Source organism: Alosa alosa, chromosome 6, assembly GCF_017589495.1.
Source record: "Alosa alosa isolate M-15738 ecotype Scorff River chromosome 6, AALO_Geno_1.1, whole genome shotgun sequence".
Taxonomy (NCBI): domain Eukaryota; kingdom Metazoa; phylum Chordata; class Actinopteri; order Clupeiformes; family Clupeidae; genus Alosa; species Alosa alosa.
This window is the reverse complement of record NC_063194.1, coordinates 734,579-761,540: the sequence shown is the minus strand read 5'-3', so window position 1 is coordinate 761,540 and position 26,962 is coordinate 734,579. Positions and strand designations below refer to the sequence as shown.

Below are 26,962 nucleotides of genomic sequence, written 5' to 3'. Positions count from 1 at the left end.
GGCCCGATATATCGGCCGGCCGATATATCGGTCGATCCCTAGTCTTTATATATTAAGGAACTGTATTTTCATCTGATTCTTCAATACTTAAATATCAATATGCAACAATACCAACATTTTTGTTCAGTTTGTTCATTTCACAGTTTGCATGGGTGATCTAATCTATTTTTTTAAACAAAAAAAGCAATCTTTTGGTTGCAATTGTTAGCATTACCCACAATTATGAATTCAGGGGTTGTTTAAGTTCTGATTTCAGCGGACAATTCGGTTTTGACATTTCAATAGTAATCTTTCACACCACCCTAACTTATGAAGACGCCTTTTATAGTTATTGCACACCTGAAATTTTTCCATGATCTGTCAAAAAAAGGTTTTGTGTTTCACCAGGTAATGCATAGTCCTGCAGTCATGCATGCCACAAAATTTTCAGCGCTATTGCTACACCAGTAGCCTACGGAGGAGAAAAGGCCTGTGAGCTAAAGCAATTGTTTTTCAGTCCTTGATCAATCATGCAAGAACCGTATTTGACGAATACGGAATGGCCACAGAACTTTAGCAAAGATATGCTTCCATTGGCTACACCTGACGAGCAAGTTTTTTTCCCCCCTTTACTGTCTATGTGTGCGAGCAGCATGTATGCGTTCCTCCGTTGTTGTTTAAAGATTGAATGGGAAACGGATTCTGAGCCAAAGGCCAAAATTTAACGCAGCTACAATTTTTAAGGTATCACCAATATCAATTTTACAGATGTATGGCTACATACATTCTTAAAATGGTTCTGGTCTAGACTTAAATCTATTTAAAATTTCACAATGGAGCGTGTTTTTAGAGCGTGATCTGTAGGCGACTTGTTGGCCATTTTTAGAGGGTGCGCTGGGGGGCGCCTCATAGCCGGCACCGTGTTGTAGGCCACTGCTTTAGATCATTCATAAAACGGTCAAAATGAAAGCACTACTGAGCAGTCATTACACACTAAATCAAAAATGAAAAACACAATGTTCAGGGCAGGGCATATAGCTCCAGTACACACAGCGGGGCCCGTTGGAGCTGCAGCCCCGCTATCTTAATCTTCAAACATGCATGTTGCATCCTATAACTGTCGGGGGCTCCGTGTCAGCAATGCTGCTGGAGACAGGGCTTGACGTATGGTTGTGGATAACCTGCTGCAAAAAATGCGACATTGTATGTCTGCAAGAAATTTTCTTATCCAAGCAGGATCTCAATTTCAATTTAATTTCACTTATAGAGCACCAAAACATTACACATGTCTCATGGCGCTTTACAGAATGTTAATGTTGTTTAAGCCTATGAAGTAGTATGTCAGGTGGGTCTATGGTGTCAGAGGCAGCGCTGAGTTCCAGGAGGACCAGTATTGATACATATCCATTATCAGCAGCAATGAGGAGGTCATTAAAAACTTTAACTAGGCTGATTAAGTACTGTGGTGAGCTCTGAAGCCAGACTGATACAATTCCTGAATTTTGTTCATATGTAAGAAGGCACCAATTTGTTTGGACACTATTTTTCTGGGGAAATTGAACTCTTATTGACAGTTTCCATGGAGCAGGGGAATCCACAGCGGACCTCACAATGGGAATAGTGAGAGGACGGATATCAGGTGGTGTGGCTATCCTTTGGCACAAGAAGCTGGACTCTGTGATAAATGTCATCAGGACTGGAGTTGATGGTGCATTGCTGTACAATTGAAGTTTAAAAATAAAGAGCCTTTTATTCTCAGTGTATACACCTTATGAGTGTTCACAGAATGAAGATATATATTTAAATAGGCTTGCCTATATAAATTCCTTTATTCATGATATAGCACGAGTGAGAGTGCGGTTGGTCATGGATATTCCCACGGTTGTTGTTCGGCTGTAGCCACGAGGCCGGAGGCCTGGCGCAGGCAACAACAGCCGTGGAAATATCCATGACCAATCCCACGATCACGAGTGCTATATTGCTTTTATACAACAATTCTACCACAAACTAAATAATCTGAAAACACCCCAATATTGTTTAAAAATTTTAATTTCGACATCGTTCTTACACATCAAAAAACAGTTCCCTTTTCAATAGACAGCGTCTTGGTTGCTAGGTAACCAACATTCCAGATCCCTCTTTACGGGTCTTTGTGGTTTACGTGTCTTCTTGAAAGAAATGTTGAAAGTCGGGCTGAAATCACATTCATATCTAGCTTTGCTGCATGCATGTTACAAGGACACTGGGCCATGTTATGTAAGGGACATGGTACTGCAAAAAAACGGAAACATAGCCTACATTGCAGAACCACTCAACTTTATTCATTTATGGTGAATAAATGTTACACTACTGTGCACAGCCCCATATGTTTTTCTGACACAATGCTAGCACGTTAGCAGCGGTTAGCTAACTATGCTAACGTTAGTTATCTACAAGTCTCCTCCAAGTGACAATCATATTATAGGCCCTACACAATGCTGGCAATGCTGAGAACAATTAGCATCCTCGTTTATCTTACTTACATTGAGTTGACTGTGTAGCTTAATCCACAGATGTGGTGAAGCACTGTTTCGTTATGGTTTGCTAAGGAGTAACCCATTGCTTGAAATAGTGGAGAGCTGGGATGAGAACAATGTGTCAAATCTTCGCATTGTATCGCGGAGTGATTTTATTATTAGCTGTGCAAAGTCTGAGTTGAAATGTCCAGGGATATTCCAACTCATGGAACATCTCTCGGCCAATCAGAAACAAATAAATAGTTCCACAGAACCCAATTGTTGTATAATATAGTGTTATACCATAGTGAGAATAGGCAAGAGAAGGAGAGTTGAGAGAGAGGGAAGGGGAAAGAGGAGAGAAGGGAGGTTGTACAGCGTGACACATGAAAAGTCCATGACAGCACTATGCTATAGCAGCATAACTAAGGCATGGTGACACCAGTTGACACCAGTGCACGCATGACTGGGGTGCCAGTCACACGAGGACTCAGCAGGGTGGTCCATTCCAAAAAACCCTGAGGTGGTTGAAGTTCCACACTGCACCATACCTAACTATGGGAGGCACTAAAGTGGTATGTTTTAAGTCTAGACTTAAAAATAGGGAGGGTGTCTGCTAATGGAATAGAGGGAGGGAGATTATTCCAGAGGAGGAGTGTGCGGTAGCAGAAAGCTCTGCCTCCTGTAGTTTTTGAGATTCTTAGGGTTACAAGAAGTCCAGTATTCTGTGATCGTAGCGGTCGAGGTGGGTTATATGGGACTAGGAGATCTTTAATATATTCATGTGCCCGGCCATTTATGGCTTTGTATGTGAGAAGTAATATTTTAAAGTCAATGCGCCTTTTAACAGGTAGCCAGTGTAGAGATGCTAGGATGGGGGAAATATGTTCATATTCTTTAGTAGGGGTGTCTGTCGTGTTTCTTTTTTCACCACACGTGTTTGCATCCCTGTATCTGATAAGTAAGCAAGTGGGTCAGACCACATCACAGCAGAGAACCTTAAGTTTGCTAGCCCGAAGGTAACCGTACTGCTTGCCATTTGCTTTTCTGGATTCATGACCCATGTCCTGCTAACTGAATCTATGTTGTCTGTTACTCTTGTGACTGTCATCATGGACAAAGCTGACAAGGTTGGGAGTTTGGATAATTATAGGCCAATAGCTCGATCCAGTGTGCGCCCGAGTGAACAGCCACTTGAGCAAGGAGCGGGATATTCGCACCGTTCAGCTCCACTCACTAGCTCTGATCTCTAAACGTCGCAGAGTACTGTCGATAGGAAAAATAACGACCAAAATCGGTGCTACTGGAGTGGCTGCAGCTAATGGCCAGTACATCCATTGAGCTACAATGCTAGGTCTGGGGGGGATAATCTAAAAGTGCCCTTTTTTGGATTGTAGTTTGTACAAAAAGTGCCCTTTTTTGGATTGTAGTTTGTACAAAAAGTGCCCTTTTTTGGATTGTAGTTTGCTATGCTTTACGGAGACGTGGCTAACAAGCCTTATCCCCCCAGCTAACGTTGAGCTGCCCGGCTTCAGTGTAGCTCGTTTGGACAGAGACAATAAACTTTCTGGCAAAAAGAAGGGAGGCGGACTGGTGCTATACATAAACAACAGATGGTGCAATCCCGGACATGTTACAGTGAAGGAGACTGTATGCTGTAAGGATGTGGAGTTACTAGCGGTCAGTCTACGACCATACTACATGCCGAGGGAGTTCTCACACGCCATTGATGTTTGTGTCTACGTTCCGTCTCAAGCCCTTATTCATCTTCAGCCAATGTACAAGCCAAAAGTTCAGAGGCTACCAGTTGCCACGCGCACCTTCAGGAAGTGGACACCGGAAGCGGATGAGGCTTTGAGAGACTGCTTTGAGTCCACTGACTGGAGTGTGCTACTGAATGGAGAGGACTTAGAGGAGGTCACACATTGCACTACTGACTATCTGAACTTCTGTATGGACATTGTTGTTCCCACAAGGACTGTACTCTGCTATCCAAATAACAAGCCTTGGATAACCAGTAATGTCAAGACCCTTCTCAATAGGAAAAAGATGGCGTTTAAGAAGGGGGACATGACTGCAGAAGGAAGATGGAACAGAAGTTGCAAGAAAACAACATGAAGGAGGTGTGGGACTGTATGAAATCTATCACTGGCCTTAAGAAGAGCAGCAGCTCTGTGGATGGAGACCTGGACAGGGCGAACCAGCTGAACCACTTTTACAACAGGTTCGATTGCCCACCCCCCAGCCCACACCCCACCTCATTACCAGTGCAACACTCACCCCCACCATCACTGGATATTGCACCCCTCCCCCACTCAAGGCCTGTGCTGCTGAACTGGGGGAGCCACTGAAGCACATCTTCAACTGGAGTCTACGTCTCGGACAAGTTCCAACACAGTCCCCAAGAAACCACACCCCAGTGAGCTTAATGATTCAGGCCTGTCGCTCTGACATCACATGTGATGAAAACAATGGAGCGACTGGTCTTAGGTATGCTCAGACCCCAGGTACGCCATGCACTAGACCCATTACAGTTTGCATACCAGGAGAAAGTGGGCGTGAACGATGCCATCACTTATCTTTTACACAGGACACATTCTCACCTAGACAAGGGGAAAAGTGCTGTGAGAATCATGTTCTTTGATTTCTCAAGTGCTTTTAACACCATCCAACCCCTCAGACTGGGAGACAAGCTCTTGCAGATGGGTGTGGACGCTCACCTGGTAACCTGGATTACAGATTACCTGACCGAGCGACCACAGTTCTGACCACAGACTGAAGAACTGTCTCTCTGACACTGTGATCAGCAGCACCAGAGCGCCACAGGGAACTGTGCTCTCTCCAGTCCTGTTTACCCTGTACACATCTGACTTCTGCTACAACACCGAGTCATGCCACATGCAGAAGTTTTCTGATGATACTGCAATTGTGGGGTGTATCAGGGACGAGCAAGAGGAGGAGTACAGGAGCCTGGTGGAGGAGTTTGTGCATTGGTGCAAACTCAATCACCTTTAACTCAACACTTCAAAGACCAAGGAGATGGTGGTGGACTTCCGCAGGTCTAAGCCCGCTCTGCTACCAGTCTCCATTGATGGGGTCAATGTGGAGGTGGTAAGCACCTACAAGTATCTATCTGAGGAAGTAATTTGTCCCCAGGGCCATTGAACTGTTATGCCTCACTAAAGGGAAGAGGAGAGATAGACTAAGCAGAGAAGTCTGTCTGCCTCTCCACCCTCTCCATGTTTTGAGTACTGACTGTCCTACTGCTTTACTACTGTTTTACTACTGTTTTACTAATGTACACAGCCTAATGTTTTCACTACTGTTTTACTGCTACACTGTTTTTCATGCTATATTAGCATACATGATCAATGGCTGTGGTCAGGCTTCTGCTACAATACTGAATGAATGAATGGTTCTAACCCTATTACCTCAACCTGTTCTTGCACTGACATAGTTTTTTATTTTACCTTGTCTACATTATACTTTACTCTCCTATTTGTCCATATTATTTGTGCTGGTCTCTAGACCTTATTCTTGCACTGTTGCACTTTTGGACTAATGTTGGACTACTTTTTGTACCTTCACCATGACACTCACTCTCTTGAGCACCTTGCCATGCACACATAACTAAAGGACTATGGTTGGACTACTTTTTGCACCTTCACCTTCACTCACTCCCTTTAGCACCTTACCAGTCCTGGCCCTGTCACTACAAGCGTCTTATGCTTGATCACCCTCAAGCACATTGGACTTTCTAAATTTAAATTATATAGTTTTGTTAGTTTTCTTATCTTTCTTATCTTCTACTGTCTTATTGTACAGTGGAGTTTAGTTATATGTTTATACTTATGTTTACCATTTCTGCTGTAAGTGCATGTTGTGAGATGTCTGTATGCTACTGAGACCCTTGAATTTCCCCTTGGGGATCAATGAAGTATCTATCTATATCTATCTATCTATCTATCTATCTATCGCCTCTTAACAGACTGAAAATGTCATTAAAAGGTCTGTACAATATGAACAGAGTCCTTAGGTGACAAAACATTTTCTACTCATTAGCTGTGAAGAAACAGTTTGAACAAATTGCCGGATGGAGCAGTGTTCATACTGAGGGTTGAGGTGTGGTTATCTGACCTAACAGACTGCGGTCTTTTGGTTAGGAAGTCCAGTTACAGGGGGAGGTATTTTGATGCCCAGTTCACCGAGTTTGGTGATCAGTTCAGCATTCAACACCATCATCCCCTCCAAACTGAAGTCAATGAACAGCATTCTCACATGTGTTGCTGTTGTCACGGTGGGACAGAGCGGAGTGAAGTGTTGTTGAGATGGCATCCTCCGTACTCCTGTTCTGACGGTAGGCGAATTGGAAGGGGTCCAGTGAGTGTGGTAAGCAGGTGAGCCAAGACCAGCCTCTTGAAGTACTTCATAAGGATGAGTGCAACTGGATGGAAGTCATTAAGGCTTGCCATCAAGGCAAACACAGCTGCTTGGGCTAGTGACAGGATGAATATGTCAGTCCAAACCTCAGTCAGCTGCACAGTACAGGCCCTGAGGACGCATTCAGGGATGCCATCAGGACCAGCAGCTTTACGTGCATTAGTAATGCTCAGTGTCGCACACACGTCGGTGGGAAGAGTTGTCCCTGTCAAAGCGTCCACAGAAGTGGTTCAGCTCATCAGGCAAGGAGGCATCGGTGGTAGGGGGCTGGTGTTAGTAGTCTGTGATTGCCTGGATGTCTTGCCATATACGTCTGGGGTTAGACATATTCTTGAAGTGATCCTCGATCCTTAGCTTCTGGTTGTGCTTGGCCTTTTTGAGGTCCCTCTTCAAGTTAGCCCTGCATGAGCTATAGGCCTGAGCATCATCTGATCTGAAGGGCGAAGTCACGTGCCTTCAGCAGGAGTCGGACCTCACTATTCATCCATGCTTCTGATTAAGGAAAGTGGTAATCCGTTTGAGGGTGGTGACACTGTTGATGTTGGAGTTGATACAGTTCAGATTGGAGGAAGCATGTAAAGTCAATATCCGTGTGGGAGTCATGCATCTAAAACACAAAAAAAGCAAAAATTTCACAACTCTGTGGATTCAACATTTACTGTAAATCCAGTAAAAAAGTATTGCGAATGAGATTGTGTTTACAGTTTTGAGAAAAGTGAGGAAGGTTTCAAAAAATGTGTTTCAATTGTGAAAAACTGTATACTGAAAAAGTTCAGTACTGTAAATGAGAAGTACATTACAGTCTATAGCTTACAATACACTCTAATGTCTTCGTGATAGTTTCTGTCCATTGTTGATTCGAGCCTGCACTGTTCAGCAACCTGTTTGCACTCTGAACTAGCTTATATTGGTTGTGTCACATCATTTGAAACAAGTACAATCATTTTTAAGTCATGTTTAAGGCATGATATCTATGCTTTCTTTCTTATTACCTTTTTCCATTTGTAATTACCACAAGTTCCATTTGTGATTACCACAATCACAAGTACATCACAGAGCAAAATGTGTTTTACTGCATGAGAATGTGTTTGAGATTTGTAAAAAGTATTAGATGAAATGTGTTCAGGCATCTGAGCATTTAGTTCAGAGAATGGGGTTTAGTGTTTTAGCAATTGTGAAAAACTAAGATACAAAATCCAATTGGTATTGTTTTTTAGTACAGATTTATTTACCTAGGGCTCTCTCGTAAGATAATTTTGACTTAAAATAAGCCAAACTCTGATTCAATTAAGACGTTTCATCACGAAAACAAGCAAATTTGGCTGCCAGAGCGTTAAAGCAACACTAAAGCACTTTTCCTCTGTCGCACGGACACTATTTGTTTTTCCAGCGCCGGCTTTGCAAATAATGATTTCCACAGACACGGGCTGCGAAGCGAATGCAGAAGTGCCGTTCACCCTGTTACGAGTTGATGAACCACTGAAATGATTTAAGAAACATTATTTTAAGGTACAAAAAACTCTTTGGTGTTGCTTTAAGCAAATTTGTCTTGATAAGGCGCCTTAATGGGACACCATGCAACGTTTTCGTGTTAAATCATCTTCGTCAGTCGGTATATGGTTAAATGACTCATTACAGGGCGTATGAAGACACTTTCGCCCGCCCCTACTGCGTGTAGGAAGAATATTCCGCTTGCAAGTTCGGTGCATCGTTCCCGCCGACCTTCAGTCTCTCAAAGTCTCTGACATTGCGAGAAGCAGGATCAGTTTACATCCTGCATCCCCAACACAGAGGCAGGCTAATGAAACGCTAGCGATTGTTGCAAACGTGTGTATAATGGCAGAGCCGGCGAAGAAGCAGCGAAAACCCTTGACGGAAGATGCAAAGAAAAGGAAAAGAGCTTCAGACTGAGCGAGGGCACGCACACGTATCGACACATACAGATGCTAGGGGGAGCTTCGTAGAGAAAAAGCATCAGGCTTGCCTGGTGTCCCTTTAAAATAAGTCAAACGAATTAAATGAAATCAAAATGATCTTACAAGAGATTTCTAATTCAAGAGTTGCAAAGCTACACTTTGGATGTCTTTTCAATTTTTCATTAATTTATGTAATTACCTGCAATCAATAACATGCTTTGCAGTAAAATAACGGTATCCTAAAAATGGAAGTGTATTTTCTATTACTTTTGTAGATTAAAAATGCAGAGTCTATTTTGGAGTATGAGAAGATGGCAGAAATTGGCTTTGAGAAACGAGACTTCAGAATGGTAATATAATGATCAAATTCATCATGTTTTCTCTTTTTATGTGTGTTGTATGTTTTCATGATTGGATTGTTTGAGAAGTAGCATGCATTGATAAAGGTGCAACTAGCCTTACCTCTTTTTTAAAGAGAGATGTTCAGCAGCTTTATTTTTAGAAGTTCACAGCTAGTGAACATATGATGTCAGTCCTGACAGAAGCATAAATGGACATATTTATATAAATATGCCTACATTTCTCTTATTCATATTTGTCTCGTTTCATTTGACTTGCATGTCTCTCACTGTCTTATATTTTGTACATTTGTAGGTAGTTTTTTGTATGGACCGAGCACTGGAGTCTGCATCGGCCTGTCACAGGTTTAAAGTTCTGAAGGCAGAATGTTTGGCTTTACTTGGCCGCTACCCGGAAGCCCAGTCTGTTGCCAGGTAACTATAATTGTTTGTGAAGGGAGCTGAGGTTGGACAAAATAAAGATTGTCAAGCATACTGTCATATGAAGAAATTACTACGAGGAACTTAGTCAGACGGACTCTTTCTGCGTTCAATTCAGCTTGGACTATGTGCGATGAATTTGTCATGCATTGATTGAAATGGGTCAAACCTCACAGATTCTTCATTATTATGGTAATGATTATATTCACACGCCCACAATGCATATTTGGCATAGCGGCACCATCTGGCAACAGATAAAATTACACTAAAATTTTGCTATTACACTGATGGCACATGATCAATTTTGATGCACTTCTCCTAGTTTTTTAGGATAACTAGTCAACTGTTATCTGCATTGCACTGCATATCACAAAATGTATATCAAACGAATAACTTTGAAGCTTATCATTGTACCCTACATATTTGTGGTGTAGTGCCACCTAGTCTACCATCGGTGTAAAAGGCCACACCCAACAGGAAGTGAGCAAGCGCTTCCAATGCTTGCACGTAGGTGCTCGGGCCCGCCATTGCTGCTTGCGGCTATAAAGGATGGTTATTGCTAGATTTAGACAAGAGTTCATGAAATTCCTTTACGGTAGGTTTCAGCACAGCGAAACACCTCGCAAATTTCGCCCAAAAAACATTTCGCCTCGGGCGTGGACGGCAAAATGGCAAACAGGAAAACGGTAGTGGCTGCAAGTGGTGCCTAGTGAGGTAATTAGGATATCAGCTAGTTCAAAAGTTTGAATACTTAATGAAGATATACAGGGGTATTTATGCCTTAAGTTGATGTTGCCAATAAACAACAATTCATGTTCATAGAAACAACAAGGTCACTAAGACATAATATATTTCATTCCCACCTCCAAACACAAACACTGAACTGATTGGTCCTCATTTGAATAAAGTTAAATTTTCGAGCGATACAAAATTCACATCAATGGTAAAGCATGAGGTCACACGAGCTGTTAAACATGGTCTACTATATGGTCCATCCCTCTGCTTTAAGTTTACATCTTGAAGTGTTTATGTTAGCACCACATCCTATACAGTTAGCTATCAGGGCAAGATGCAGTGATACCTCGTATTAAAACAAACAAACAACAAATAAAAACAGCGGGGGATTTAAGTGGCACCGAAATGAGGCACACTGAAATCCATATTGGAATCGGGTTTTGGTGCCCAACCCTAAGTAGCAGTGCTTAGAACAAAGTTCTATTGTAACACCTCTGACACTATAAATCTTGAATGTGCTGAGAGAGTTAGCTTTACCAAAGTCCTTTTAGGCAAGTCCCTCCACTGGGCGGCCATATACCAACGTTTTATGGGCACTCATCGGGCACAGTCTTTGGGTCGAACTGCGCGTGCGCAAGGCTTCACGACACACGACAATCTTGCTCCAGCGGCGAGATCACAACACATGATTGGCACGATGTCTTCACAACACACCATATGATTGGCTCAATGTATTCACATGTCGACGTTTTGCCGAGGAAGGGGTGGGATATGTGTAGACAACGGCCATATTGGCGTGACAAACTAGCCCCATGCATTTCTATGGAGTATTTTTTGAGTGCTGTGTCTCCTCATTACAAAGTCTCTGGCTTTACCTATGTCTAGATAAGAGCAAGCATCTTATTTATTGATCCTGTTTATTTTGGCATTCAAGATGACTTCAGCTTTACACAAGAAAATATATGAAATTGAAATTGTTCTAATGGTTGGTTAAAAGAAGTCATGACATTGTGGACTGTGTTGTTTTTTTCCTCCATGTTTCTTCATTCTCTATATTCAACATAATTGTCACATTTCCTTTCCTAGTGATATTTTACGGATGGACTCAACCAATGGTGACGCACTGTATGTGCGTGGTTTGTGTCTCTACTATGAGGATTGTATTGATAAAGCAGTACAGTTCTTCATCCAAGCACTTCGTATGGCACCAGACCATGAAAAAGCCAGACTGGCTTGCAGGGTAAGTGACTTTTTAGACTATTATTCATGTTTTTCTTTTGTGTTGATTGTCAGCTTTTCCATATCATTATTGAGAGAAAAATTATATGAAAAAACAACAACTTACTCAAAAAGGACACACAACATATCAAATGTTGAAAATCACAAATTTGATTATGTCATGGAAAATATATGTTAATTCTGAATTTGATACCAACAACATTTTTCAAAAAAGGTTGGGACGGGGGTAACAAAATGCTGGAAAAGTTGTGTAATGACGAAGAAAACAAATGGATGAATGTTTCACAACTAATTAGGGTAACTGGCAACACAATTGGGTATGAAAAAGAGCATTCCAGAGAGGCAGGGTTTCTTAGAAGTAAAGATGTAGGGGTATTCATCACTCTGTGTAAACCTGTGTGCACAAATGATGAAACATTGTAATTTTAATGCCTCTTAACATGAGGGGTTCATGTGCAGTAAGCATTTGATTGTCAGTATGCATTTTGGATAACCAAAAGTAATATTGGGAGTTTCCATAGTCATTTACAAAACGCATGAGCATACCTTGGCAAATAATGGTCTAAAGCACTCATATTTTCAATCTATATTGATCTACTTTTGCACACAGCTTCACAAGACCTGGTGCTAGGGCTCAGTTGTGTTTCTAAGTGATATCAAGTGACCTAGAGGGCTGAAATGTGGTCAGTTCAGAGATGCTTGTAATCCGGCAGAAAGAAAAACTATATTGTAGCCTCTGTAACTCTGTGTCAGTGCATCACACAGTTATTTTGACTGGTTCTCAGCTTTCTATAGAGGTCAAACATTTGATGGTAGGCCCCAAAAGAGGTGGGAACAATGTCCTCATAAGTAGGCACAGTGCAATTTCAGGCAAAAACTTGAAATTTGTATTGGATGTTGCATATGTTGGATGTTGCATGTGTTAAAAGATGTCATGACATTGTGGACTGTATTGTTTTTTTCCTCCATGTTTCAGTTCAGTTCCTAAACATTTACAGAATTTTGTTAAATGAAGAGGTAAAGCAGCACGGGGTATACATGCTCCCGTCCCAACTTTTCTTTTTAAACATGTTGCTGGTATCAAATTCAAAATTAACATATATATTTTCCATGAAATAGTCCACATTTTCATTTTCAACATTAGATATGTTGTCTATGTCCTTTTTGTTGCTAAATAGATAGATAGATAGAGAGATAGATACTTTATTGATCCCCAAGGGGAAATTCAAGTATGGGTTTACAAGACTTGTATATTATCACATTTTGCTTTTATTTGCATTTTACATATGTTAATAAGATTGGATGAATTCCTCTTTCTGCAGAATGCAAAAGCCCTGAAAGCCAAGAAAGAAGAGGGAAACAAAGCTTTCAAAGAAGGCAGTTACACTGAAGCTTATGAACTGTATTCTGAGGCACTCACCATTGACCCAAACAACATCAAAACAAATGCCAAACTCTACTGTAACCGTGCCACAGTTGGATCAAAGGCAAGATGCACCTCACATTCACCTGTTCATGCTGTCATTTTTATCATTCTGCCCAGACAGATACAGACAGAAAGACACATACAGAATGACAGACAGATACACATAATGTCACATAATGATAGACTGAAAGAAAGACATAATGACATGCAGACATCAAGACAAATATACATTATGATCTATATGGAGGAGTAATAAATGAAAAGAAATAAAATATTTCATTAATTTGCCATTGTAAATGCATTGAAAACAACAAGTAAATGATGAATTAATCCATCAATAAATGCTTCTAGTATTATAATCTCGCATTTCAAATTTCAATTGGTTATCCATTCTCAAGCTGTTTTTCCTTTTTCAAATTTGATTTGCTTAACTCATTGAATGCCAAGCTGTTTTCGGAAGCTTTGTCCTAGAGTGCCAGCAATCTAGACCATTGTTGATGATTTTTGTACAGCCACAGCATATTCTGTGATATCGCTATGAACACATACAATGGCTCGTTTAAAAGGTGGGACTTTAAGCTCTCAGTGGGTGCAAACCGTGTATTTCTACACGCCTCTGTTCCTGAGAAATCCCAAGCTAAACAGTGGCTAGTTTTCATCAAAATCGCTGTTTTTTTTCTAGAAATGGAGATATATCGTCTTTCATGAAATATGAAGTGTTGCCTGTAAACTTTCCGGGAAGTGATCAGCGAGACCTGGCGAGACTGCCACCTAGTGATAGATCCACGGAAATGGCCTGGTTTTGACCTGACGTGCATGCGTCACTGATTCGACCCAAAGCGGCAACCGAGTTATGATAAAATGTCCAGATTGTGCGTTTTCATTTCGTCATATATTTCATTTCCATTCATCACAGAGTTCCCAAAATCACATATAAGGTGTGTTAGAGTGTCTAGTTTTGTAATTAAAAAAAAAAGCTAAAAACGTAATATTACGTTTTTGGCACTCAACGCATGGGAAGGAAAAACGTAATATTACGTTTTTGGCACTCAATGAGTTAATTGATTAGCTTTATTGATACTTTACTTTGATACTTTATTTTTTTAGGTAGTTTTAGTCAGTTTAGCTGGGGGCCAAGCAGCGAAGCTGTGTAGGCACCCATTGTGTTTGTATGTTTTCTTCCCTATTATTCCACCATGGGAGTCTGGCAGCCCATAGAACCGTCTGGTAAAAAGTTGTGAAATTTGGCACACTGAATGGCGACAGTCCCATGATTAATTTCATCAAGTTTCATGTCGGCACCTCGAGCTCTCTAGCGCCACCAACAGGCCAAAGTTGGATGTGTGTTCACACACGTAACTTCTGACCCCTTGGCCCGTTTTTGAAAAATGAGGGATCGTTGGAATCCTTGGACCAAGGACCACGTATTCATTTTTGAAAGCGTTTGCCCGTCGCAGCCAACTGAAATCGACGGCAAAGCCACCAAACAGGAAGTGAGCTCATCTCAGCACCCCTTTCATGTATCATAACCAAACTTGGTTTTCACTCTGACATACACCATCAATTGTGAGACCTTATATAAATAGATGTGTGCCTCCTAATAATGTCCAGTGAATTCATTACAAGTGGACTCCAATCAAGTTGTAGAAGCATCTCAAGGACCATTGATGGCAGTAGGAATAAGATGCACATAGCTCAATTGCAAGCATCATAACAAAGGGTCTGAATACCTATGTAAATTGGATATTTCAGTCTTATTTGACAGTGCGTACTGCAATGGCACTGGAGAATGGCGACATGGTGATGAATTGTTACCTTTTTAACTGGATTGGCACCAAGACAAATTCCAATCAACTGTGTGTTGACATGGCAATAAAGTAATGAATTGAATTGAATTGAATTATTTTTGTTTTAATACATTTACAAAACACTCTAACTGCCTGTTTTTTGTTGTTGTTGTGGAGTAAAGGAGCATTGTGCATAGTTTGATGTTTTTTAAAAAAAAAAAAATGAATTGAATCCATTTTAAGTCTGAAACATAACAAAATGTTAAAAACAGAAAGGGTCTTAACTTTCCAGTTGCACTGTATATAATTACCAAACACATAAACACACACTCTTATTTCCTCAAAGTCATGACATCAACACCATATCAGCATCTGTCAGTTGTAGCAAGAAGTCATACATTAACAACAAACAAGCATTTTTTTGGATGAAGAGTGTGTTTAATACTTACTTGTGCTGTGTCTTTTCAGTTAAATAAACTGGAGCAGGCCATAGAAGACTGCACCAAGGCCATCAAGCTGGATGAAAGCTATATCAAGGCTTACTTGAGGAGAGCACAGTGGTAGGCTTTTAGATCATTTTGTGTTGTATGTTGAATGATAAAATGTATTTTAGTTAAGGCTGGGACGATTAGTCAACGTAAATGTAGATGTATTAACCCCAGGACTTACAGCCCGATTTAAACCAAATGATGTGCCACAGACTTTTGGGGTAATGCAGTCCACTTCGCTCAAAATCTTTACATTAACATGTAAATCACACTGAGAGGACTGCATTACCCACAAATCTGTGTCTCGTGTTCTCACCTAGTCCTGCTACACAATGAGTCAATGACACCATTGATTGCCCTGGTGCTTACCATCTGAATAGCTAAGGGGCGTGTCATCGCCATTGATACATTTTATTGTATATTTTATTCTATATATTTGAAAACTAGAAGATTCAAGGATTCTAGTGGTGTTACTTGTATGTTTCTAGGACAAAAAACTTGTGGAGCTTTAGATGTGTGTTTGGAACAGACCAAAAAGTCCCCCCAGGGGGATCGCGACCTCAGAGGGTTAAACTAACTGAGAATATGCATGTGTTTGAGATCGGGATCAATATGCCCTACCATATTGGTTATGAATTTTTAAACACCTCTGACCTGTATGTCACCTTTTGTGACCTTTTTTACATTTATTCATTTATCTTTTATCTTTTATTTAGGCTTTTATCCCAAATAAGTGAGGGGTAACATTCAAGCTACAGTGCAAGAATAGTCACTCTGTAGGTGAACATGATTGCCTGTGCCAAGAGTTAGGTACGGCCTGATTTTTTTCTTATGTACAATAGAATAGTGTAGAGCGACGCAACTGTGGGATACAGATGCAACATAGTCCGAGAGGGCTAGATGATCATGACATCCAGGTTTCTTTAAACCTTGGAAAGAGTGATAGATAAAGAGGTGATTTAATCTTTATTTTGTCATAGATCACGTATGTGTTTGCGATAGAGCACGTATGTGTAGACATATTTAAGGAGCTACAAGTCCTCTTGCTGAACATGTGGGGTCATGGCAGGCAGCTCAGTTACCCTCGATCTAAGGTCCGAAGGGATTGGGACACAATGAAGAATCACCTTCTGCAAACTGTATACAAGCATGGTTGACATAAAGGGCAGGGTTACATCACCCACATGCTTAACTGAGGTTAAGAGTATCAGCAAGGCAGTCTTGAAGGATGGCAGCTCTAAGTCAGTCTTCTCCAGAGGCTCAAATGAGTCCCCCTTTGAAGGCACCTTTCTACACAATTGTGAGGTCCCTGGGAGCCACTGCAAAAACCTCAAGGGTTGGTCTCAAGGCCTTTGAGAAATTGTGAGGTCAAAGGGTCCCAAAGATCACACCTGCCAAACCAGATTTAACAGGCATGTTCATGGCCAGAAAAAGTATAGTTAAAACTCTTAAAGCTGCAGTCGGCAAGTCTGGCAGATTGAGGGGACTTAGCCAAAATGTTGAATGTTTACAACTCTCATGCCTCTTCCCCACTACCATCGAGCACCCTCCTATCGAGTTTGTGCTCGTCAGTGCGTGTGCACCAGACTGATTGACAGTCAGATCTCACACAGCCCTGCGCTGATTGGACCAGAAGAACAGGGAGCAGTGGATTTTTGCAGAACAAATAACAGGCACTAGGTGAAGGTAGAAGCGTGGGTTTTTTCTAAAAACAGCTGATTTATGTTGTTCTGTCAGAGCATAGTGTCGGTTTCAGTGAATATGATCAAAAAATCTTGTCGACTGCAGCTTTAATGGCACAAACAAATAATAATTATATTTTTTGCATGACATGGGAGGCCAGCTTCATGAAGGTCCCACTTTGCTATTGTTTTTTATTTATTGACATAACAAAAGTTCTGTTCTCACAATAACTTTAAAAAAAAAAAAAAAATGAAATCACGAACAGTATTGAAGTGTATGGGTAAGTATCAATGACCATAACCAGTATTGTTATATAAATGTTCATGATCATGAAATGATCAACAATCATAGGTGTTTGTATGGGGTGCATATGTACACCTGCCATTGTATAAGTAACTATATGTGTTCTCTCTAAATAACTGTTAACCATTATGGATACATACATTTATGTGCTCTTTTGTTTAGTTATATGGACTCTGAGATGTATGAGGAGGCAGTGAGAGACTATGAGAAGGTTTATCAAACAGAGAAGACAAAAGGTAGGTTTTTTTACCAGTCCTCAAGTGCTTACTCAAAGGAAGATGAGACTGCAATACCATTGTTGTCTTCAACATTACATCAGAATGACCTGAACTCTCTTGTGTTGCAATTGAATTGACATCACTGTTTATACATTTGCCTATTCATTTAAATCACTTTCTGAAATATGGCTCCAGTATGGTTCCAATATGGCACGGTGCCAAGGTGAATGTTAATAACCAAACCGAATAACAAGGCGGATTTCGATGCCTTATCAACCCACCTCCCCAGTTGTTACTTACAACAGAAGCATCCAACATTACATGCAAAAGAAGCATCACTGCTCTCATAGCACCAAAGCCCACTGTTTTCGATTGTTTTCGAATTAATTTCCGAGGAACTGTTTGGTATTCACGCATGTCCAAAATGGCAAAATATTTTTTTGTAGTTGCAGTGCCCCCTAGAGATCAAAGAGACCATAGCTTGATGTTGCTTGGCAACCATTCAGATAGGAGAAATATATGTATTGGCGGAAGAGTGATTATCTATGAATAAATCAGTTCCATTTCTAGTTGCTGTGCCTTTACTTTAAGAAACTTTGCCAGGTATTTATAGTAACAGTTTTAGAAAAGCAATAAGCCACTCAAGTCCGTAGGTTACACTGATTATACAACAGCTAAGGGGGGTTTTAGGCAACCGCTAGCGTGTCGTGCCTAACAACGCCCCTTAGCTGTTGTAGAATCAGTGTAACCTACGGCCTCTCGGGGCTTATTGCTTAACCACATGAATTCCAATACAAGTTTTTGCCTGAAATTGCACTGTGCCTATTTATGAGGGCATTGTTCCCACCTCTTTTGGGGCCTACCATCAAATGTTGGACCTCTATAGAAAGCTGTAGTTTTCGTAGAAAACAGTCAAAATAACTGTGTGATGTACTGACACAGAGTTACAGAGGCTAGAATATAGTTTTTTCTTTCTGCCGGATTACAAGCGTCTCTGAACTGACCACATTTCAGCCCTCTAGGTCACTTGATATCACTTAGAAACACAACTGAGCCCTAGCACCAGGTCTTGTGAAGCTGTGTGCAAAAGTAGATCAATATAGAATGAAAATATGAGTGCTTTAGACCATTATTTGCCACGGTACAGTTAAGAACAAAATTATTCATACTCCTGGCAAATATTGATGTAATGTTGATTTTTCTCTTGACCAATATGTTTGTTCTGACACTACCACATGCCAAAAGGGATGTTTTTCAACCAGGGGGACCTGGTGACCTTCTCAAAAGTAAACGGTAACACTAAAGCAAGAGGCTACACTGAGATTCTGGAGGAAAAGATCAGGCAGTGTGCCAAGAGACCTGCCAGAATAGGCATCATTGGACCATTAAACCATACAATGATCCAAAACATACAGCCAAACAAGGCAAGAAATGGTTAACAGAGAACAATGTCAACATTTTAGAGTGGCCCAGCCGGAGTCCAGACCTCAATCAGTCAAAAAAGTAAAAAAATCAAAAAAGGCCAAAGTGATGGCAAATAATACTTTCTGCCTCAAAATCCAGATTGCTGCTTAAAAGGTGCGGTCTAAAATCACTGTGGAGACATGGAGAGGCTTGGTAGGTATTATAAGAACCATTTCGAGAGCTTTGATGGTAAATAAAGATGTTTCCATTGATTATTTAAGAAGGGTATGAATAATTTTGGACATGCCATTTTTCATAAAAATGTTAAAAAAGATTTAAAAAAAGTTTTTTTTTTTATTTCATGTTTCTACCACATTGTCTTACAACCTTTTGGCATGTGGCAGTGTCATTTTCAGTCAGAACAAACATATTGGTCAAGAGAAAATCAACATTACATCAATATTTGCCAGGGGTATGAATAATTTAGTTTGCTGTATGCTCATGCGTTTTGTAAAATGCCTGGAAACTCCCCATAGGACTTTTGGTTATCCAAAATGTATACTGACAATCAAATGCTTACTGCACAGGCTTGGAATTTCACCATTGTAGGGGCAAGGCCACTTGGCCTTCAGTTGGGCATATTTGGTGGGGGGCACAAAGGCCACATGTCAGGGCACCAAGGCCAAAGTTAACTATACAGTAGTATGCTATAAAAATGATCAAAGTTGTATTCACTGCAGTAGACCTGCATCACTGTATGAAACATTACAAAAAACATAAAACATGACTTATTACATATAACTGTAAATCATTTGATCATCTAATATTTTCAGATATCTAGGCTATATTTAACATTTATTTTGTATTTGGCCTGTTATGAAATCATGTATTGAACAATTTAAGCACAGCTCAGCTTTAAGAAACTCAAATAGCCTAGATACTGTACATGCTTAGCATTTTGTGATCATTAAGGCTACTTTCACAAACTCTTATTGTCAGCTGTCCTCTGATTTACCGATATCTAGGCGACATTTGTAATATTTATTTTGTATTTGGCCCGTTATGAAATGATGTGGAACAATTTAAACACCGTGTAAAACTTAAATCCCAAATTTGGAGACATCCATGTATGTTGAAATTTACTGCAAATTCAAAACGGGATTAGTCTGGAACGGCTAACTGTACAGGGGACTGTTTTACACCTTTCTGTTCGGTAAGGTCTGCTGTTTAATCTGATATATGGTTTGTCATATGTTAAACGAAGGGTTCGTGAAGTATTCCACCGAGATGAATGGGTAGGGAGATGGACTATAAAACCTTCAGTAGAATTTATGATTAAATTGAATGATATTTACTTTTTCATGAACCGTTCACCACAGCAATTAGCGGCTAACATCGTTTAAAAGCTGAGAAAAAGCTCGTTCATGTGATACTTGTGATGTCTGTGTGATGAGTAGGCTACTTCGCGAGTAGTTCAACCAAGAAGAATGGGTTAATTTGGACGCACTTTCTTTCTTGCGCTGTCACTTTCTCCACTGCGTAATTTGCGCTGTGAATGCTAAGATTATTGACAGGCCATAGGCTAACTATATATCGCTATTAGTAGGACGCAAAGCAGAATATTTAAAGAAGGGGGCACCAAGGCCACCGTGGCCTGTAAACCTCTGATTTTCAAAGGCGCCACGCGACCAGCAAAGGCACGACGACGGCCATGGCCGTCGTGGCCGCCGTGAAATACCTACCCTGGTAGAAGCATAATCCTGGTCTCAAATGAAAGGTAAATAAAGATCGGACAAAATTTGTGACCTATGAAAATTTAGTTTTGCTTTCTATAAAATCCAATATGGCGGAAAAACAACAAGTGTCAGGAACACCATCTCTGCAATTCACTAACACCGGTTCCGGCTGGACGTTATAGAGTTGGAAAGATGTCAATCTCTCAAAAGCTCTAGGAGCAGGAGCTGGCCAAAAAAGTGGACTGACAGGAATAAAAAAAATAATAAGATGGGGAACTTAAAGGAATGTTCCGGAGCAAAAACAAAAGCTTTTATTTATTTTTTTTTATTTGACCTTAATGTAACCAGGGAAAGTGAACACATTGAGATTGTTATCTCTTTTTCAAGTGGGCTCTGGCCAAGGCAGCAGCACACAAAAAGACAATAGACAACATTGACCAAAGGAAAAAGACTGCAGTAACGAAGACATACAAAGTTAAAACCGAAACAATACCAAATTCAAAAACAAGGACAGACAGACAGAAATGCCTTTCTTAATCATCTATCTTTCTTAAAAATCTATTAATGAGATGAAGAGCTCCAGTTTTAAGTGTTTTCGCAGCTCATTCCATGCAGCTGGAGCACTATAATTAGGCTTAGTAAACTCTACGCAATTTGACAAGGTACACCGTTCTCTTTCAGCAGACAGAAAAACTGTATTTGCAATGTCTTCGTACATCAGATCCTGAGTGTATATGCTTAATTGCCGGTAGCATTTTACTGAAATGCAATATCTTTAATACCTTAATCAGCTTGTTGTGCCTTTCTGTTTTTCTTTTCTACCAGATCATAAGCATCTGTTAAAAAATGCCCAGTTGGAACTGAAAAAGAGTAAAAGGAAAGACTACTATAAGGTGTTGGGTGTTGACAAAAATGCCACTGAAGATGAAATCAAGAAAGCTTACCGAAAACGAGCACTTATGCACCACCCAGGTACTTTAACCACATTTCCTCCCAATATGGTTAAGCCTGACTTTTTAGTTACACAGTATTTAGCTGCATATATATGGCTATGTTACTGGTGAACAATATGTAGGTAAAATGCATATACTGATATGGCTGTTATTGGTGAGCAACATGCAGGTGTCAACCAATAGGAATTGGAGTAGAGCAAATATGTATGTTCACACAAAAAAAACTGTACTTATCTTGTAGACCGTCACAGTGGTGCAAGTGCAGAGGTTCAGAAGGAAGAGGAAAAGAAGTTTAAGGAGGTTGGTGAAGCTTTCACTGTGCTCTCTGACCCAAAGAAGAAATCCCGCTATGACAGTGGTCATGATCTGGAGGATGATGGCATGGGAGGTCAGTAACACATTGTAGATGACCGTAACTGCCCAGGCTATTCTTTAGGGATTTTGTTTTTTGCTTCAGGTCAGAAACCCTGCAGAAATGAAAAAACAGCTTTTACACCAAATATGAGTTCAAACCTGTTAGCGTCATAACCAATAAAAACCAATAGCCTGTGACTTCAACCGAATCAACCATTGTCACACTATGACGCTGACACATTTCCCATTCTTCCCCCATCTGTGTGTGTGGCAATAGCATGGTCTAGCCAGCTCCATTAGTTGAGAGTTTCCCAAGAGAAAGTCTAAAGCTGAAGTTCCTTTCAAACCTTTACTGTAAAACTAAGCAGACTAACAGAGTACATCTCAGTTATTTCCTTCAATGTTTAGAGCAATCATGTAGGCTAGCATTACAAGTTACAGTGTGTTGGCCTATGACTAATGTATATGAGAAATCCCATAGAGATGCTAACGGTACATAAAAAGAGTTCTTTGTTTACAACTGACTATTAAAATACTGAAAGGCAAACATTTTTTTCTCCATTATAATACCGTGTAGGAAAAAATGTGACTCTTTAACTCACCAATGCCACTTGAACTAAGTAGCTGCACAAAATAAACATTAGGCTACTGTGTGTGTGTCTGATCATGTGACCTGCTCTGTTGCAGCCAGGGGCTCCTCCCACTTCTGCTCCATGCACCTTCTGATTTAGTGAATGCATGGGGCTTCAATGAGTGTGTTTTGAGTGTTTTTGCCCGAAGTAATTTAAATACTCGATTATGTCAATTTACACATTGTTAAAACAACAATCACAATATTATCGTATATGATATATATCGCACATCCCTAGTAATGTCATGTCAATATAATGTCAATGCAAGTCATTGCAGTGGTTTATTTTGACCAGCAAGTATGAGAGAAGTATGTTGGGAAGAGTGGGTTAGCTTCATCAACATATTATTGCCCCCCACTGATTTCCCACTGGTAAATCAATGCTTTTGTCTATGCTTACCCTCAGATGTGGATGCTAACAACATATTTAAAGCATTCTTTGGAGGACCTGGAGGTTTTAGTTTTGAAGGTAATTTCTGTGCTTCATCTTAATGTGCTTAATGCAATACAAATTATATTTCTGTTTGTAAATGAATAATCTCTTTTTTTTTTTTTAAGCTTCTGGACCAGGGAATTTCTTTTTCCAGTTTGGCTAATGAAGAATGGAGAAGTATGCAATTGTCCTCATCCTGATATTAAGTTTATATGGACTGCCTCACAGCCACAGCCCTAAATTGTCTGCCAGGCCAATCATCTCAGAACATCAACCAGGAAGTCTTTAATTTCGTACAAACCAGGCATATGTTTGTGTGAAGTCTCTACTTAGAGGCAGTCACGGAAAATCATGGATTTCTGTAACCCATACTCATTCCATATCAGTGCTGTGAGATAGTGTGGCATATGTTATCTATTTATGATTTTTTTGGTAACAGTATGCATCCCTAATGAATGTTCAAGAAAAATACTGTTGTCGTGTTATTGGCTCTTTCTTTTTGGTATTTGTGATAGTAGGAGTGTGATTCATAGTCTCTTCAAACCAAATTTGGTTTCAGCTGATGGCACAGATATATGGCAGAAAAAGAGGATTTGTGAGGTGAAAAGAAGCACATCACTAGAATATTTTAGTGGTAGGCCCTTCTGAGATGAAAACATTACTGCTTACAACAGTCTTGTCTTTGTCTCAGAATTAAAGCCCTTTTTTTATTTAGTAATGACTGAATTTTTAACTAATTCTCCTGGACCCCTAGGAGAAATAAAGAGCAAAAGAATATCAAAGCCCTCATATTGATGTTAAATTGAGCTCAATTGTGTTTTGAAGGAATAGGCTAGACAAAGAGATCTTATTTTGATTGTTTCTTTCCTTTGGGTTGTTATATGCTGCGTGCTTTCCTGACCACCTCTGAATGGGTGTTCTGTAAGCATGCCTTAAAATATGTCATGTAAAAGGTGTGCCACACTGTTTAGTAAAGATATTAGATAAAATAAGTTAAATAAGGATGTTTAAAAGGCAAGGCAACTGTATTTATACTGTATACTGTAGCACCTTTCAAACACTGTGCCAGGCACGTGCACACACACACATCACATCAAAGGGTGCTTGAGACTCTGCCCTTTTTCTTCCATTAGAGAAAGTGCCCTTTTTTATGGAGTGTTTTTTAAATAAGTTAAATATACATATTCCTGTCTGCACACAGCTTCCCTGTCAGTAATTATTGAATAAAACAAACTACATATGAGGTCGGGAGATTAGACTTTGTTGATATTGAGTTCCCGCACCCTCTCTACCTCCCGCCCTCTAATGCCGCGTTCCAATTGTCTTGTAAAACGACTAGTAAATCGGAATGATGTCACATCCGTATAAAAACCCGAAGGAGCTAACGAGCCGGGATATGACTTCAGGGGGTGTTCCATTTGCAACTTCTGTTCCTTCCAGTGACTAGTGAAACCAACTTGGGAGGACGCAGCATTCGTCTCCTGCGCACAAGTTTCCCTACAAAACAGCTGCCATCTTAACCCACATAAGGAGTAATCGCACCTGTTAAACTCATGTGGTAACAAAGAAGTCTGAAATGCAGACGTTTTGCCCCTACACACTTTTGCCATCTGACTTAAAGTGGGTTTCGTGATCTTTGGTACTTTAAGACGGTAGCCTAAACTTTAATTTTTGCTACAGTACATGAGGGCCAGGGGTGTAGTGGTAAAATAAGGTGGGTAAACTATGAATTCTGTGATCATGGTAAGGTGGACTGCACCATGCAGTATCAGGTTTTTAAAAAAGGCATTTAAGAGTTCCTAGAGTGTTGATGAGTGTACATATTGTGAATGTGGATAATACAGTGTGATATTTGAATGTTACAAGTTGCAGTGGTGAATACACTCTTTTGAGAGGTGGATAAACTATTTCTGAAATTTCGGAGATGGATAAACTGTTTAGTTGCGTTTAACCACTACATCCCTGATAAGCGCTAACCGAAGCTAACTTGCACTTAGTGCACAAGTAGTGCAACAAATTTAAGACATGAAGCAGACATAAAGCTAAATTTAGAAATAAATAAGGTATCACTACAGAAAGGAAAAGCAGTAAACCTAATAATGTCTTTAAATACACCTGATCAAATTTAACATGGACAATTTCTCTAGCAAATAAAAATCAATATGACCTCGTGCCTGGACACTAACCAGGTTGGATGTACTGTATGTCTGAACATAATGTCCCTTTTTTTTTTACCTAGAAATCACCTGTGTATGACACTACCAGTTCCCTAGTACTAAGTGTGGGTGCCACACATGGGTGAGCATAAGTCTGAACAAAAAGGTTAAAACACTGGTCGATTCTCACCTAGTGAGGGTGTGTGTTCCGTGGAAAATAAAGTATTTAAATGTCAGATCAATACTGATATGTAATTTTATGTTGAAGACAAGATGTGTCAAACTGAAAAGACAATGAGATTTTATACTGTATGGTTCTGAGGAAGTTTACTCTGCATTTTACCCATCTGGGGGCACACACACTTACAGTAGTGAGCTCACTACGAGCACACACACCCGGAGCAGTGGGCAGCCCTTGATCCGGCGCCCGGGGAGCAGTTGGTCAAGGGCACCTCATCTGTGGATGTGGGAGAGTGCTGTTCAATTATTCCCCCCACCCACATTTTTTCCTTCCAGTCAGGGATCGAACCAGCCACCTTTTGGTCAGAAGTCTGATTCCCTAACCAGTAGACCAAGGATGCCCAATACCAGAAGCACTCATAAATCAAGGGACTGCAAGAGACTCCTTTGACTTTGACAGAATCACAAGCCAGTTAAGAGGCATATCAAGGACAAAAGATACAGCTACAGGCTATATCAACAGGTACAGTGTTTGGGTTGTTACTCAAAAAAAGTAATGTATAACACATTACCTGCTACTGTATGTAGCTCACTTTGAATTAAGTGAGCAGCCACCATCCTTCCTCGCAACAGTAGCACGAGCCTGAATGATGGGAGACCAAGAGATCATTAACAATGTGGTTGAAGAGTAGGTCAAGTTAATCAACGATTGAGAAGGAGCTATGATGGCAATTTTAAAATAATATTATGGCGAGCCCAGATAGACCATTTTAAAAATTCTAACAGTCATCATCAAAATGTGAATATGTCACTGATTACCAGAGCTGTACAGCTGAAGGCTTGGAGATCGCCAACGTCCCGTTCAGTACGCTTCAGGCCAAGCCTGCCGGTCGGTTTTCCCAAAACTTGGGGCTGTGTAAGCACCATAGACTGTATATATAGAAGTATAGGCTCGAGCAACGCGAGCAAAGTGTCCATGACAATAACTAAAATACAAATGAAGTCTATCAAAATAAAGATCCAACATTATATCTGATAAAGTAGCATTTTAAATGGTTTTTTTTTTTTTAACCACAAGCTCCACGACCCACCATGAACGGTTCCGCGGCCCACTTTTGGGTCCTGACCCAAGTCAAGAAACGCTGAACTACATGAAGTAAACAAAACAAAAAATGAAAGTGAAAGTTTTGTGTGCTCACGCAAAACCTTTTCACATGAAACTTTCATGTGCGCACATCCCTTACAGAAAAATAATATATTCACATATATGCAGCTTGAACATATTCCAGTATAAGCACATCTATGTTAAATAAATATATTTACATCTATGTGAAATACATATATTTCCATGTATGTATCAATATATTTCAAAATATACGTAAATATTCAATAATGGCCACTATTTTATGCATATAATTAAATCTATTTAAATATATGGCAGTAAGAAGCATGATCACATGACCCTTGATGAAGATTCTGATCACATGATCTATATATTTCAGACATATATTTATCTAATATAGTTCATATTCTACTATGGTTTGATATTTTCCGCATTGATCATTAAATATTTCACTTGTGTTTACTTAAAATTAACCATAGTATCAGTATAAAGAGGAAGAAACAC

The 26,962-nt window shown here is 40.1% G+C and overlaps 1 protein-coding gene across 1 annotated transcript in view; it reads left to right on the top strand.

The window, feature by feature from the left end:
- Window positions 1–23,470, top strand: part of dnajc7 (DnaJ (Hsp40) homolog, subfamily C, member 7) — a 45,541-nt gene extending 22,071 nt beyond the window's left edge. Inside the window, exons 5-14 of the mRNA XM_048245635.1 lie at window positions 9,106–9,180; window positions 9,485–9,603; window positions 11,431–11,584; window positions 12,906–13,070; window positions 15,265–15,356; window positions 17,433–17,506; window positions 21,454–21,600; window positions 21,823–21,969; window positions 22,973–23,035; window positions 23,125–23,470. Coding sequence (XP_048101592.1) covers window positions 9,106–9,180; window positions 9,485–9,603; window positions 11,431–11,584; window positions 12,906–13,070; window positions 15,265–15,356; window positions 17,433–17,506; window positions 21,454–21,600; window positions 21,823–21,969; window positions 22,973–23,035; window positions 23,125–23,162 — 1,074 coding nt within the window. The 3' untranslated portion in view covers window positions 23,163–23,470. The remainder of the gene's footprint in view (window positions 1–9,105; window positions 9,181–9,484; window positions 9,604–11,430; window positions 11,585–12,905; window positions 13,071–15,264; window positions 15,357–17,432; window positions 17,507–21,453; window positions 21,601–21,822; window positions 21,970–22,972; window positions 23,036–23,124) is intronic.
- The last annotated feature ends 3,492 nt before the right edge of the window (window positions 23,471–26,962 follow it).